At 30.0% G+C, this 14,849-nt stretch overlaps 1 protein-coding gene across 14 annotated transcripts in view; it reads right to left on the bottom strand.

The window, feature by feature from the left end:
* The window catches only part of LOC115213470 (agrin), a 771,489-nt gene that overhangs the window by 108,028 nt on the left and 648,612 nt on the right, over nt 1-14,849 (bottom strand). For all 14 annotated transcript variants that reach the window (XM_029782456.2, XM_029782458.2, XM_036503873.1 and 11 more), the window contains one exon: nt 2,920-3,029. In XM_029782456.2, the coding sequence (XP_029638316.2) occupies nt 2,920-3,029 (110 nt within the window). The remainder of the gene's footprint in view (nt 1-2,919; nt 3,030-14,849) is intronic.

Raw genomic sequence — 14,849 nt, forward strand, 5'->3', positions numbered from 1 at the left:
TGAATTTTATCTTCTACGGAATGAAGAGCAGGCCTTCTTCTATCATACTCTCAATTTTCGTCAACTTGAGCTGCAGGGTCTCGGAGGAGATAGTGTTAGTTGAAGGCTACCAAACCTGCCACACACAGACAACTTCAGCTTTATATATATATAGATTTCTGGGAGTCAGTAGAGTGCAAAGAATGGATTAATTTTATGTCCCCCAGAAATGTTATATCTTTATTAGCTCTCAGGAACAAGGCATATTTTTTACTTTAAATTCTAAAGCTGTGGTCTATTTCTATAACATCTCTTGCAATATTTCCTTATACTCAGTTATCTCTTTTCGATAGACTGTTCTTGGTTTCTTCTTTTGAAGTGTTTTCATCAAGTATCTATGAATCTGTTGTTTTCTCTTTTGTGAAGAGATAAGGAACAAGAAAGGTGAGTTTGTTTCTATTTTATTTGGATCAGAATATGCTTGTTAACTGGTATTCACTAAGTGTATCTATATCTTGGTCAAGCATAATGTGTCCCTCAGAGTATGACTAGTGAGAACAGACAGCTATCTTTTATGAAAGAGGAGGGAAATGATTCACATTTTAAAGTGTTAACAGCAGCAAAGTTGTAGCAGGTTTTTTTGAGAAACACCAGTAGAATACAGACTAATATGGCTTTTAATGAAAATTGTAAAATATTTTACTGATTTTCTTTGCCAAAGATGTTTAAAGGGAGCATATATTTGGTTTATTTTTGTTTGCAAATACTATAGGATGGGTATTTCTATAGAATGTCATTAGTTACTCTGAATTCTACTGAATAAATTATTTTCCTTAACTTGTCTAGGTTGTTATTGAGTGTTCACCAAAATACCAAATCTTACACCTGAAAACTCTTCAGCTACTAATAAGTTCAGCATTCTGGATATATCCAATTAAATGCAAGAATTACAGAGTTAGTCATGTAATATATGATCAAATGCATTTGAAAAATGTAATTTAATAATGAAATTCAACTTCGAAGCAATATTCTAAACAAAAGTTGGTAATATTTAAATGTTAATATGTTTATTTGATATATAGTAAGAAAGGTTTATAATAATTAGATAGGCATTCATGTGTGTACTTATATATACATACACTGGTGCAGATATGCACACACACACACATCCATATATACATACATACATACATACATGTATGTATACACATCTGTGGAAAAGGAAGCCCCAAGAAAATATGGGAGGAAGTAGTGGTGAAAAATGATATAAAGAAGCTGAGCCTCACAGAGGAAATAACATAGGACTGAGATAATTGAGATTTGCAGTGCTTGGGAAGACCCATCCAGCTAATTAAAGTTGAGGCCACAAAAGCATATCCTTTATGTTTATGCCCTGATCCTGCATTTAATCTGTTCCTAACAAACCACTCCCCAGCATCTCATCTTTGCAACACCTCCCCATTTGCCCCTAAATATGCTGTCCAACTGCTGTATTCCTCTCCACTCCATCTCCCAATCTCCCTTGTTGAATATATTCCCTAAAGCATATCCTCCTAACAACCTCTTCCTGCTGCTTGCATACATATATATATATATTATTGTGTCTGGGGAGAGCCATTCTCTTTTAGAGCAAAAACAATATATATATAGTGCCAAAATGAAATGGCGCTGCTCCAGCATGGCCACAGTCATTGGACTGAAACATATAAAAGAATATATAATTTTTTATCAGGCAAGTCATACTGACCTTGTGAATTACAAACACAGAACTCCAGAGTAACTCACTGGAGCACCACATGCATTTCCCACAAACACTTCAAGATAACTCTTATCATCTAACCAAGGGACATAACACCTAACCTAGCCTAATCCCCTGCCCGTTTTTGTTTCACCATCTTTTTTCAGAGCAACCACAAATGAGATATGTCAATTCACCTTCGACAATAGAGAGCAGTCCCCATATTCCTTTCCACATCAGCTATCTCTGATGAGCATAAGATTATATAATTGGATTGTTACCTAACACTCCATTGTATTCCTAGCATGAAACTGATTGGTAAAATAAGCCGTGATAGATATTTAATACTGTACATTTCAGATAATATACCCACTCTATTGACAGATATATGAGTGACTCTTTTCCCTGACTTATGGAGAGTTAGATGACTTATGCATATATATATATATATGCCTATGTATATGCATGCATGTATCTATCTATCTATCTATCTATCTATCTATCTATATATATATATATATATATTTATATATATATATATATATATATATGTACATCAATATATATATACACAAACATACATGCATATATATACACATGTATGAAATAACATACACATGGGAACACACTTAAAAACAAAAACATATACATACATACTCACACACATGTGTGCATGTATGAGTGTTTGTGCAAGTATATACTGTGTATATGTGTAATTTTAAAGCTAAAGTATGTTAGTATTAACAATTATTTAATTGTAAATTATTAAAACACCCATATTCAGAAAAGAGCCATTTAACTGATTGGTATAAAGTCACTCCTAGACTAGTCTGCCTTTTCTGTTGCAACTAAATGGTCCCCACTCCTTAGAACTGGCTAGTCTCATGCTACTTCCATTAAGGCACTTGTGACTCATTTGTCTTTCCTACTCCTCTCTTCATGCCAGTTGTGTCAAATCTTATCAGAGTTTGCACTAAACTCTATGCCCAGTCGTCCTTCTCAGAGCGTATGCCTTCTGGAACTCTTTCCTTGCTTTTGTCTTTCCTGCAGGAGTTGGTTTGTAATGATTCAACAAGAACATTAATATATTAATCTCACCAATTTCAAAGGCTTGCAAAGGCATGGCAGCCATCCTTTCCTCCAGTTCTAGTAAGTGAAAAAAAAAAAAAAAAGAAATTAAAAAGGTCTACTTTTTAACTTACTGGATCAAATTCCTCTGAACAAGTTGGGCAGTCACATTCAGCCCTTCCTTCACGAACTACGCACACTCCGTGGAAATTGCAGTGGTGGTTTAAGCACGGTTGCTTCACACCTATAAAAAATATACTGTTTTATTTAACCAGTCAAACATTAACAGAAGCTTAATTTTGATTTATTTGGCAAAATATAATGTTGTGAAAGATATAACAAGCAAATTCTAAAACAGTTTAAGAAATCTCTCACCAATCATAAACATCATCAAACATATATGTTTAAAAGTGACTGTAGCACTCATAGAATAAAATATGGCAAATGCATTGAATGAAAGATGTGCTGTATTCTATGATTGTAAACCACTCTACAGGAAAACTCATTTTGAAAATGAAAATTAATCTAAAGTGTGAATAAATACGTTTTCAAAACTATTGTTTTTCTTGCTATTGTCATCATCATTGCCATTATTATTGTGCCATTATAATATTTATTTCATGTTCTTGCTGCTGCTACTTTATCCATTGTCGTTGTTGTATAGCACAACACTGCTTTTCAAAAAATGGAAAGTGAGTAGCAGAAGCCATACCTGATATGTGACAGAATGTGTCCTTCATAGACTAAGGAAGTGTGTATTTAGTGTCTGAGAATGAGGATGAGGCAAGCAGACAGGTAGAGTCTGTGAGCCGTATACCTGCCTACAAGCTGGTGTCACAAAATATTAGACATATTGGAACTACAGCTAGAGATGTTGGCACAAATATCAAATCTTGATTTATTGTCACCTTTATGCAGCACTATGGAAATGTGGTGAGTGCAGAGGCATCTTGCATCAAATAGTGCTCAAGTAGGGTCTGTACAGACACCTAGGTTCCTATGATCTCAAAGACAATGAGGCTTTCCTAAAAATGTACCTCACTGAGGAAACAGAGAGATGGTCAATGAAACTGGTGGCACTGAGATCTTTCCAGAACACTAGTAATCATAGCCCCAGGAATGGCTGGAGTAGAAACAAGTGAATTCTCTCTTCCAACTTGCCTCTAGTACCAGGGACTGATGATGACTATGAAATAGTGATGTATCCTCTTTACATACAAGACAGGCTAGAGATTATGTTTAGCAGAGAGTTTTGGGAGCCTCTGAATGAAAGATGGTTAATAGAAAACATTTCAGTGATCTGTTAAAAAATGAGAGCTTGCTGAATTGTGAAGGGCCTGAGTGGATGTGGAGACCCTTCATAACTTAGTTAAGGTCATTATTATTCAGGGGCAATTTTTGGAAAATCTGCTTTGCGAAAGTGATCAAATTGGGAGAGGGTCAGATCCTTATCATGTACATAATCCTATCTAAGTGGTGGCTTCTTACTCATGTGGAGATGGGTTGCTTTGATTTGTATTTTTATATCTATTCATGTGTTTTTATTTTATTCATATTACTTTTCTTATATATTTGTATTTGTTTTGAATAAAGTGATGCTTAACCTGTCTGAATATATTCAATTACATTTAACCCTAGGAGTTAAGTGTGGTATGAAAACCAGAATTCATAACCTTACACTTAATTTTAGACATATTGAAGTAAAATGAAATAATTTTAGGCATTAACGAAACCTCTGAAAGCTGCAACTACCTTTTCTCTTTGAAGATGTTAAATTAGAAATATTTTGGAATTAAAAATATTTCTAAAATTAGAATTACAAGCTATAACAAAATATTAATTGTAATAAAAAAATTTAATAAAATATTTCTCCTTATTTTTCCTTCATTGTAAATACCAGTTTTGTAGTAGTGTAAATATATATTTAGGTATTTATTAGTTTTTTCTTAGAAACTATTTGTCATATTACAAGTAATAGAAGTGGGTTGTTAATTGAAACAGTACATTGCAAAAACTAATTAAGCAAAGTGTTGAAAATAGTAGTAATGTCAAAATATGGTTGGAAAATATGATTAGAAAATACTTCACCACGTAAAGTTTGCTAAGACTGGTTGGATAACTTATTGATTTATTACTTGTGTATGATGAAAAAATCTATTGGGAAGAAATTTTGTAATATTTATGCTATTCTCAAGGGGAATGTGGAATACATGAAGTGAAATGTTTCAATTTTAAACTAAAACTGGCTCAAAAACTTCAGTTCATCGTTTGCTCTACAGTGTTTACCACACAATAGGATAATACTTTAAAAAAATAGAGAAAAATTAAGGTAAACTCATTTACCCAGCAATCCTCTAATGTATAAGTTTCATATGTGATGTATTTATTTGCAATTTCTAATAGAGATACCAATTCTCTTGTCAACATATGCGAACAGGCAAAAAAAAAAAAAAAAAGAAAGAAATGAAAGACTAACATATTAAATAGTCCTTGTGACCTTCACAATTTTCACTGCAACAGAAGAGTAATCTTTAGGAAGATAGTGAGAATTAGTTGTCTATTGTTGCTAGAGCAATTAGTAGCAAGAAAAGGATGTGTTGTTCTATTCTTGGCTAACAGACAGTGCATCTACACATCAAGTAAATAAAGTGCAGTGATGCAACAAACAATACTGCTATGCCATTTAAGAGGAAGCTGGTGTAGCTGAAATTAGTAATGAATGAATAGGAGTAGAGAGAATACAGTAAAATGCTCTCGCTATATATCTCTAGTAATCACTGATTTACTCAGATATCATTTGATAAGGAAGATATAAGAAATGTGAGAATTAAGCATTTTTAATAAATTGATAATTTTCTTCTTAATCAAAAAATCAAATGTTCAGTCTCTCACATTACTCATTATTATTATTATTTTGACCACAATCATAACCACAACCACAATTAAAATTACAATACTGATAGGTGATGGCATGGCTGTATGATTAAGAAGTTTGTTTTGCACTCATGTGGCCTCAAGTTCAGTCCCACTGCACAGCACATTCATCATCATCATCATTTACTGTCCCCCTTCCATGCTGGCATGGGTTGGACGGTTTGACAGGAGCCAGCCAGGCAGAAGCCTGCACCAGTCTTCTGTGTCTGTTTTGGCAGGGTTTTTATGACTGGATGCCCTGCCTAATACCAACCACCACCCAACAGAATGGACTGAGTTTCTTACATAGCACAAGCACGTGCGAGGTTAGTTTTGTCATGGTTTGTACTGCTGGATGCCCTTCCAAATGCCAACCAATTTATAGTGTTGACATTGGATAAGGCAAACGAAAGCACTGCAAGTGAGCTTTGTAGAAGGAACTGAAAAAGAGCTTGTCACATGTGTGTGTATATATAGTTGCATACACATGCATGTGTGTGCTTATGCCTTGACATTGCAAGCTAATTGTAAACAGATGTCACTATGATACAGGCAGTGCCACCCATTTGCAGTCTTTCATGAAAGCATATCTGCCCAGAAACAGGTGAGGGTTGGCAAAAAGAAGAGCATCTAGTCATAGAAAAATCAGTAAATTTTGTCTGGCCTATGCAAGCCTGGACAAGATTAGACTAAAACTATGATGATGATGATTTCCCCATCTTCCTTATCATAGCAGTTATCATTATAATCACGATTATAATCATGTGGAGATGGGTTGCTTTGATTTGTATTTTTATATTTATTTATTCATATGTATTTATTTTATTCATATTACTTTTCTTATATATTTGTATTTGTTTTGTATAAAGTGATGCTTAACCTGTCTGAATATATTACCATCTTCATGATCATCATCATCATCTATATTTCTGAGATCCCCTTTATTATTTCTCCTATGTATCCACATCTGAGTGTGCATGATTTAAATAGGTGTTTAGATTTAAATATATTACAACACTGTACATAACTGACATTATGAGTACCATAGACTTATTAGCTATAGAGATATTGATGTTCTCCATAGTTTAATCACTATCAGAAATCAGTAGTAATATTATAATACAAACATATCTAAATAATTCTATGAATGAAAGTAGGAATAAAGGGCCATTTTTGTGATAAAGTATTTCAAACTATCAATATGTTGCTACACGAAATGCAAAAGTGATCTATTTCTGAATATTACAGTTGTTGCTATTTTTTAGACCCTGGTCAGGAGTAAACCTATAACCAAAAGCATTAAAAAAATGTATATTATGTATTATATTCAGGCATCAGGTATCTAAAACTGTTATCCAATGTAGTCTTAATATAATCTCTTTTAAGAATGTGGGATGTGATCTAAGAGTAATTTGACTGTTATTTCTAGTTGTTCAAATGACTGTATACAGTTGAATTAGTTTGGAAAAATGAATGCTTTACCATGGAAATAGCTTAGACTGGCTTGATAACTTAATATTGATTTATTACTTAGGCATGATGTCACTAATGTATAAGGAAGTGGAGGGAAAAATTGCATGATATTTATGCTATTCTCAAAGGTAATATAGAATACATGAAATGAAATGCTTCAACTGAAACTAGCTCACAGACTCATAATTTGACATTACTACTTGTTTCCATTTAATTCAGTCAACCTAATTGCTTCATGAACCACACTGGCCTGTAGGAGTGGTACTTAACATTGTCTGTTGTATATCAGACACAGATCTTCCAGATGTGGTGCTTGTTTAATGCAGGTAAATTTCTCTGCAAGATTCAGTGATATGATGTGGAATGTTATGTCTTCCATAGAGACACAATGAGATAATGTTAAGCATTAAGTATGAGGAGAAAATAATGATTTATTTACAGGAAAAAAAATTGAAGGAAATTAAATAATTTAAAATTCTACACAAAACTTGAACAATAAACATTTAGCATGAAGATAATTGTTTATCTATAGGACAGTATAACATCTTGATATATATATATATCAACCTAAAGGCTACTTGAGCATGTGCATGTGACATACATGCATTGTAATGCAGTAGAATATAACCAAATGCATGTGTGAGCATACATGCATATTTGTGTGTATATGAATGCATATGATTGATAATATTAGACTAAAGGAAAAAATAAACATATATTGTGAAGTTCATGATTGGTTCAATATTCTCTAGCAAGAAAATATTTTTAAAGAATATGTAAATATTATCAAAACAAATCATATAGAATGAGAAATAACAATGAAGAAATTGCTGGTATTGATAATTCTCATAAAACATTTGATGAAAGAAAAAAAATTCCTGATAAGTGAATAAAATAATAGAGGATAAATAAAAGTATATGGCATCAAAATAAAACTAATAAAATGATATGATAGACTACATTCAAATACACAAAAACGTTTTGAAAATTTCAAATATTTTAAAAATTTTATTAAAGCTAAAATGAATGTTTTGAGCAAAGTACTTCTTTCTGGAGATAAAACATAATATTAATCATGACATTTATTTCTGAATAAGAACAGATAACACAAAATCATTGATACTTTGATTCCAACTTTCAAAAAATTTGTTAATGAAAATTAAATATTACCAGATTTAAGAAAAATATTAATCATACTTTGCTTTATGAAGAATTGAAATGTAACTGAATAAATCCACTTAATAAAATTATATGCTAGCAAAGTGCCTTTCATCTAAAAATATTTCACATGCGATCTTCTTTTGATTGATAAGGAGGAAAGTAAATCATTCTTAACTAAAAGAAATCTAACAAATATTTTAGCTTGAGATAGTATTGAAACAATATGGTTTTTAATGTGTATACTCAATGTTTCTTTGTAGAGAAGCACTTTATTAGCAAATGAAACATTTTATTTACATTTGAATTTTCATCAGTAAATCAAATTTAGAAACCTATTACATATTATATACTTCACGACAATAAAATAATTTATTAGAATATCTATGTATCTGGCTACTTTACTAATAGAAAAATGCTTGATTAATTTATAAATCGTTAACATATGTTATGCTGATAACACAATTACAAAGCAGACCTTGTAACAATGTATTTACAAATCTGTCATCAAACAAAATGCTATATTCTATTAGTCAGGATAATAGCTTAAATCATAGCACAAAAGAAAATTCTTTTCAATCATATATTTTCCAGCGATGCAAACCCTCACTTTTAAATCAGAAACCATTATTTTACTGATTTTAGTCAGTGGCGTGTGCCCATACTAGAGCATTAGTTTATTAAGGGGTACAAACAGCTATCAATACTAGAGTTGTTTCTGATAAACATAAGAAAAATCTTAGAATGAAGAAATAAATTTACTAAACAAAATAAATCTGCAATAAACAATAATAAATTAGACATCTGAAACCCTTTTTCATTTGTTTCATTGCACTAAGTAATAATTATAACAGTAAGTCTGATTATTATTTGTTTTTAAAAGAAGAACTGACGGTGGCCTTGTAAGTTTAAAGTTATAGTTATTTAAGCAAATAACCAAATTATTGACATACATCTAGCATTGGCTATGAGGCTTATTCATCTTTTTCTTCAGTTTTAATCAAAGTGAAGTTATATATATATATAATATATATATATATATATATATATATATATATATATATATATATATATTATATATATATATATAACAATGTGTCTATGTGTGTGTGTATATATATATATATATATATATTATATATATATATACACATGTGTACATAAACATAGATATGTATCTTTTATCTTTAACTTGTTTCAGTCATTAGACTACGGTCATGCTGGGGCACTACCTTGAATTTCTTTTAGTCAAATGAATTGACCCCAGTACATATTTTTTAAGCCTGGGACTTATGCTATCAATCTCTTTTGCCAAAATGCCAAGTTATGGTGATGCAAACACACCAACACCGGTTGCCAAGTGGGAGCCAAACACAGACACAAAGACATATACATATATATATATATATGTATATATATATATATATATATATATATATATATATATACACGACGGGCTTCTTTCAGTTTCTGCCTACTAAAACCACAAACAAGGCTTTGATCAGCTCACAGTTATAGTAGATGACACTTACCCAAGATGCTTTGCAATGGGACTGAACTCTGAACCTTGTGGCTGGGAAGCAAACTTCTTACCACACAGCCACACTTGTGCCTATGTATGTTTTTTCTTGAAGTTTTAGCTAAATTCTTTGTCAGAAAGTTCAAGCCAGCCACTAACAAAACAACAAGACTTTTTAAGCTAAAAGAATTCCAGGTGTTTGTAAATATCTGGCTGAGTTGCTGTATTGGTCAAGCTGCCAATGCCCACAGCCAAGTGTGTGCATCTATTAATCTAAAAAATCTCAGATGGAGAATCTTTGAAGTGTCTTACAAATCTTCATTGCACCACTAATAGATTGGATTTGGAGAACCAGTGTCAATTTCTTTTGCTCTTTCCTCAAAAAACCTAGTATTTCTACGTTTTTGTGTATGCATGCATATGTATGCATATATATGCATACTCACACACATATATACATATGCCTATATATATGTATATATATAATATATATATACACACACATATATACATACATACATATATATATATATACCTCCCCTTCTTCGTAGTTCTCCTATGTGACCCCTCTGTCTGTCATTTGCTATGATAGATCACTAGCCACTACACATTCTAAATTTTCTCTTCCTGTTACTTTCTGTGGAAGAGCATAGGCTCGAAATGTTAAAGACTTTTTCACTTCCCAAGCGTTAAACTAATACATCAGTTTGTTGCTTGCATCACCTGTCTTCGCCTTTTGTTTTTTTTGTGAATTCTCCCTTATATACATATATATATATATATATATATACACATACATATATATATACATATATATTCATACATATATATACACACATATATACATACATACATATATATGCATATATATACAAACACACATTTGTATATATATATATAATATATATATATATATATATATATACATAGGTAATTAAGGAATTAATTCTCTCTTTAGATTGTGATAAACTAGGAAATGAAGAAAGAAATTTTTTGAAGGAACTTTTGAATGATACTAAACAAAATTAATACGTTTAATCTTCAACTCTATTAAATATTATTGGCCATTTAAGAAAAAAAATGAAAATAATTTAAATTGAAAACTAATGAAATTTCGGATAATAATAATAATAATAATAATAATAATAATCTGTTAACTTATATGATGTCCCAGCAAAATAATAAAATTTTACAAGCCTATCTACTTAAGCTTAAGTGGATATTTTCCAAGAAATTTCAGATACTAATCTTTATAGATCTATTTAGTGGTCACAAATCATTTAGTGTAGTCTATTTTAGCTTTATTTTTAATTAAAGATTAAATTTAAGAATAGGTATTTCTAGAAGTCTAGTGATAACCAAAATTTATTTCCTTATTTTCTAACTATTAAGTAGGGAAAAAATTCAATGAGCAAAAACTAGAATGATTATTCAGCAGAAAGACCTTTTTGGAACAACTCAAAAATTTTTGCATAAATATTTTATTGGATGTAAAGTAATTTATTTTTAATTAAAAATATGATAAAAAGAAACGATGTTGAAATATCTTCACATCGTAACAGATTGATTCATTTCAAAAGTGCTTATTGCTTAAAGGATGAACCATTTAACATGTGTACTCTTCAGTAGTACAAAAGCTATTAGTGAACCATGTCTACAAGAGACTTTTGTTTCCTGATTGAGGCATCTCAGTTCACTTTATGCATTTGGAATTGTAAGTAGGACTTCATAACATGGAAAGGGATAAACCTCAATTAGCTGAGTTTCTGCTAGCAAACTATTTGAAAATTAAGATGGAAATTTATTGAACAATTAAGAATGATGTTATTGTAATATGGGAATAAATTACCCTTATAAAAAGCCAAATTTTCAAAATTTAATAGTTTGTTGCAATAGAAAAAGTGTCTTGAAATAGGTATTTTAAAATCTGACAGAATGGACCATTAAATCAAAGTTTTATTGGAAAATTCTTTATAAGATTTAATTTTCGAGCCCAGCTACACAACATTCACTTATCTATAGTTTTGTCAAATGGCCTTTGCAAGAACATGATAATGTAGATGTTCAGACCATTAATTACTCTTTCAGTATGAGTTATTTATCTAGTTGTAAATTTGACTTCTTGGGTTCAAATTTTGTCTGCAATTTTTCTTTAATAGAGTTTAACCTTTCATTATTAGTAGGATCAACGAAAAAAGTACTCCATCTAGTATCATTTAATATACAGAGTATTTAAATATAAGCTATGAATTGTTTTTTTGCCTTGTGTCTCTGAGCAATCCTTCAGGCTTGAATACACACGGCGGGTCTTATTTGAAAAACTGAGCCTATAGGATTGCTTGGTGACACAAAGCATGATATATAAATCTGCTGAATTATTGTGTTTCAACAGCATGAAACTATTAGTAGCTCATATTTAAATACTATATATCTATATATATATATGAAATCCTACAAGGTCACTCATTTTCAAAGAATTGTGTCAAGTTTTTGATCTATTTAATTGATGAAAATGGTAAGTTTCATTTAAAAGCCTAGTCGATTTTTTAATGGATTAATCATTACACCAACAAATATGTTATGACTAATATTTGAAGCACTGAAAATTTTGATTATTTGAAAACTTAACTGATACACGTAGGCAACTAAATGATAACAGAAACATAAAAAAAAGATTTATTAAAATAAGAACAAAGCTGCAAAGAGATTTGGAGAAAATTAACTTACATTTCAAACTGCTCAATAAATGCGCAAAAATAATTTATGATGTCCTCTAATAACTTGTGTATTATATCAAATGTAACTTTTATTCAATATTTCTTGAAAATATCCTGTGCTTCATTTGTTTTCCAATAATCGATACTCTTAATACTAGAGAAATACGTAATCAACATGTTGGTATAAATGACATTTGTTTCTATTCTGTTTCAATAATAATTCTACTAAGATCTACTTATTACATTTATTATATGAACTGGCTTCTCAACACTCGTAGAAATTTTGCCTTTACCTATTTCTCCCTTCCTTCCTCATTACTGATTCTTTCCCAACAATCAGAAATTATTTGGTAAACAAGAAAGTCACAGATTATAACCTACATTGAAGAATAATGTTTGATTTTGAGTTTTTATGTCACAAATAACCAAATCATTTAGTTTCTATGATTTTGTAGCACTGGATTTCTATTCAGCTTCATATGTGAGTGATAAATTCTCTAAAAATGTCCAAGTGACTGTTTAATAATGAGACTAACTCTTTGGTTTAGCATCAATAGTCGGCTATGAATTTATGATTCTGAAATATTTTCCATAGACATCTTCACTATCTATATTTCAATTCAACCTAAATAACCAGAATTCTGCATAACTTGTTGAATAAATATGTATTAGTTTGATTGACTACAATGTAATATATTTGGTTTTGCATAAACAGAGGTGCTCTTTGCTTCAAAGCAGTTATTTAACACAACAGAAGCAACTGAATGTACTGATAGTATCCTTTAATCTTAAAGAGTAAAATTTAGAGCTCTTTAGTGAAACCAAGCATCTTCAACATATTAGGCTATAAAATACTGAACAATATATCAGTAAGCTATGACTTGCCTGATAAAAAATATACTCGAAGAAAAGACTGTTTTAAAATAGATGTATCAGTTATTTCAATTTGAGGGGAAAATATTAACCTTTACTCTTATTACATCAAATGTAATTGAATTAATAGATCAACAGTTATATTTCAAACTACATCAGGTTTATATCAAGTCATTTTATGAGTAAATGTGCTATAAGATTTTAGTGTAAATGAGCATGGTTAAAATTTATTTTAAAACTGAGAAACATTCAAAAAGTAGTTACAGAGTTCAATATTCAGTTTGCAATATATTTCTAAGACATATAATTTCAGGATTTATTTATGGAATATATAATACTTTTATTAAACTACATTATGCTGGAAAAAATGCAGTCATTTTACTTTTTTTAAGCTACTAATGCAAATCAAGAATATATTTAATATTAAATAAATTCATTTAGTCTTTAAATAATTTTTTTTAAATTTTGATTTTATGAATTGACAAGAGCTTGCTTAAAAACTTTTACATTCTATTTGGTTTATAATTAGAGAAAATGCTAAACATGTAAAAATCTATTTTTAGTCATAAAGTCATACAACCAGAAAAATAGTTTCATATTTTAATTATATTTAGAAAAATAAAATTTTATTAAATACAAAGTTAAAATTTACTGTATAAAATAGCTAACTATAGTTCATCATTAGTATATTTTTCCAGATGTATAAATTTAGATTTAAATCTGTTTGTACTAACATTTACACAGTCAATATATATTTATCAAGTTTCAAATATCACAGAAAATATTATGACATGTAATTTCAATACTGAAAAAGTATCTCAATCAATAGAAAAAAGGTCAGGCTATTTTTACAGAGGAATTATCAATTCAAAATCTATATCCTTCTTAAAATCCAACTCACTATTGGATGAAATTGGATCTGTTTTCTAGAAAGATGCAGTTTGAGTATTGAATGAAAATCTAAAAATGAACATTTAATGGTGATATGCATAATATAATATGAATATTACTCTGAAACAAAAGAAGAAAAAAAAGAAAGTAAAAGGAAAAAGAATATAAACTATAATGACACACTGTTATGACAACTGTAGCCTGCTGGAAAAAGATAGCATCATTACATAATAATAATAATAATAACAATAATAATAATAATAATAATAATAATAATAATAATAGTAATAATAATAATGATAATAATAATAACAGTAACATCAGTTCTTAGTGTTAATGTTCTGCTCAGTATTTGTCAATTGACACGAAAACCCAATGGAAAGGAGAGAAAAAATGTTAGGCGTTGACAGAAAGGAAGTACAGAATTTGAATAACAGATTAATGGAAGAAAAGAAGAAAAACAAAGAAATGTGTTTTTTTATAAGTTGAATAAAATGAATTATATTTTTGTTAGGAATCC

This window comes from Octopus sinensis, linkage group LG6 (assembly GCF_006345805.1).
Source record: "Octopus sinensis linkage group LG6, ASM634580v1, whole genome shotgun sequence".
NCBI classification, from domain to species: domain Eukaryota; kingdom Metazoa; phylum Mollusca; class Cephalopoda; order Octopoda; family Octopodidae; genus Octopus; species Octopus sinensis.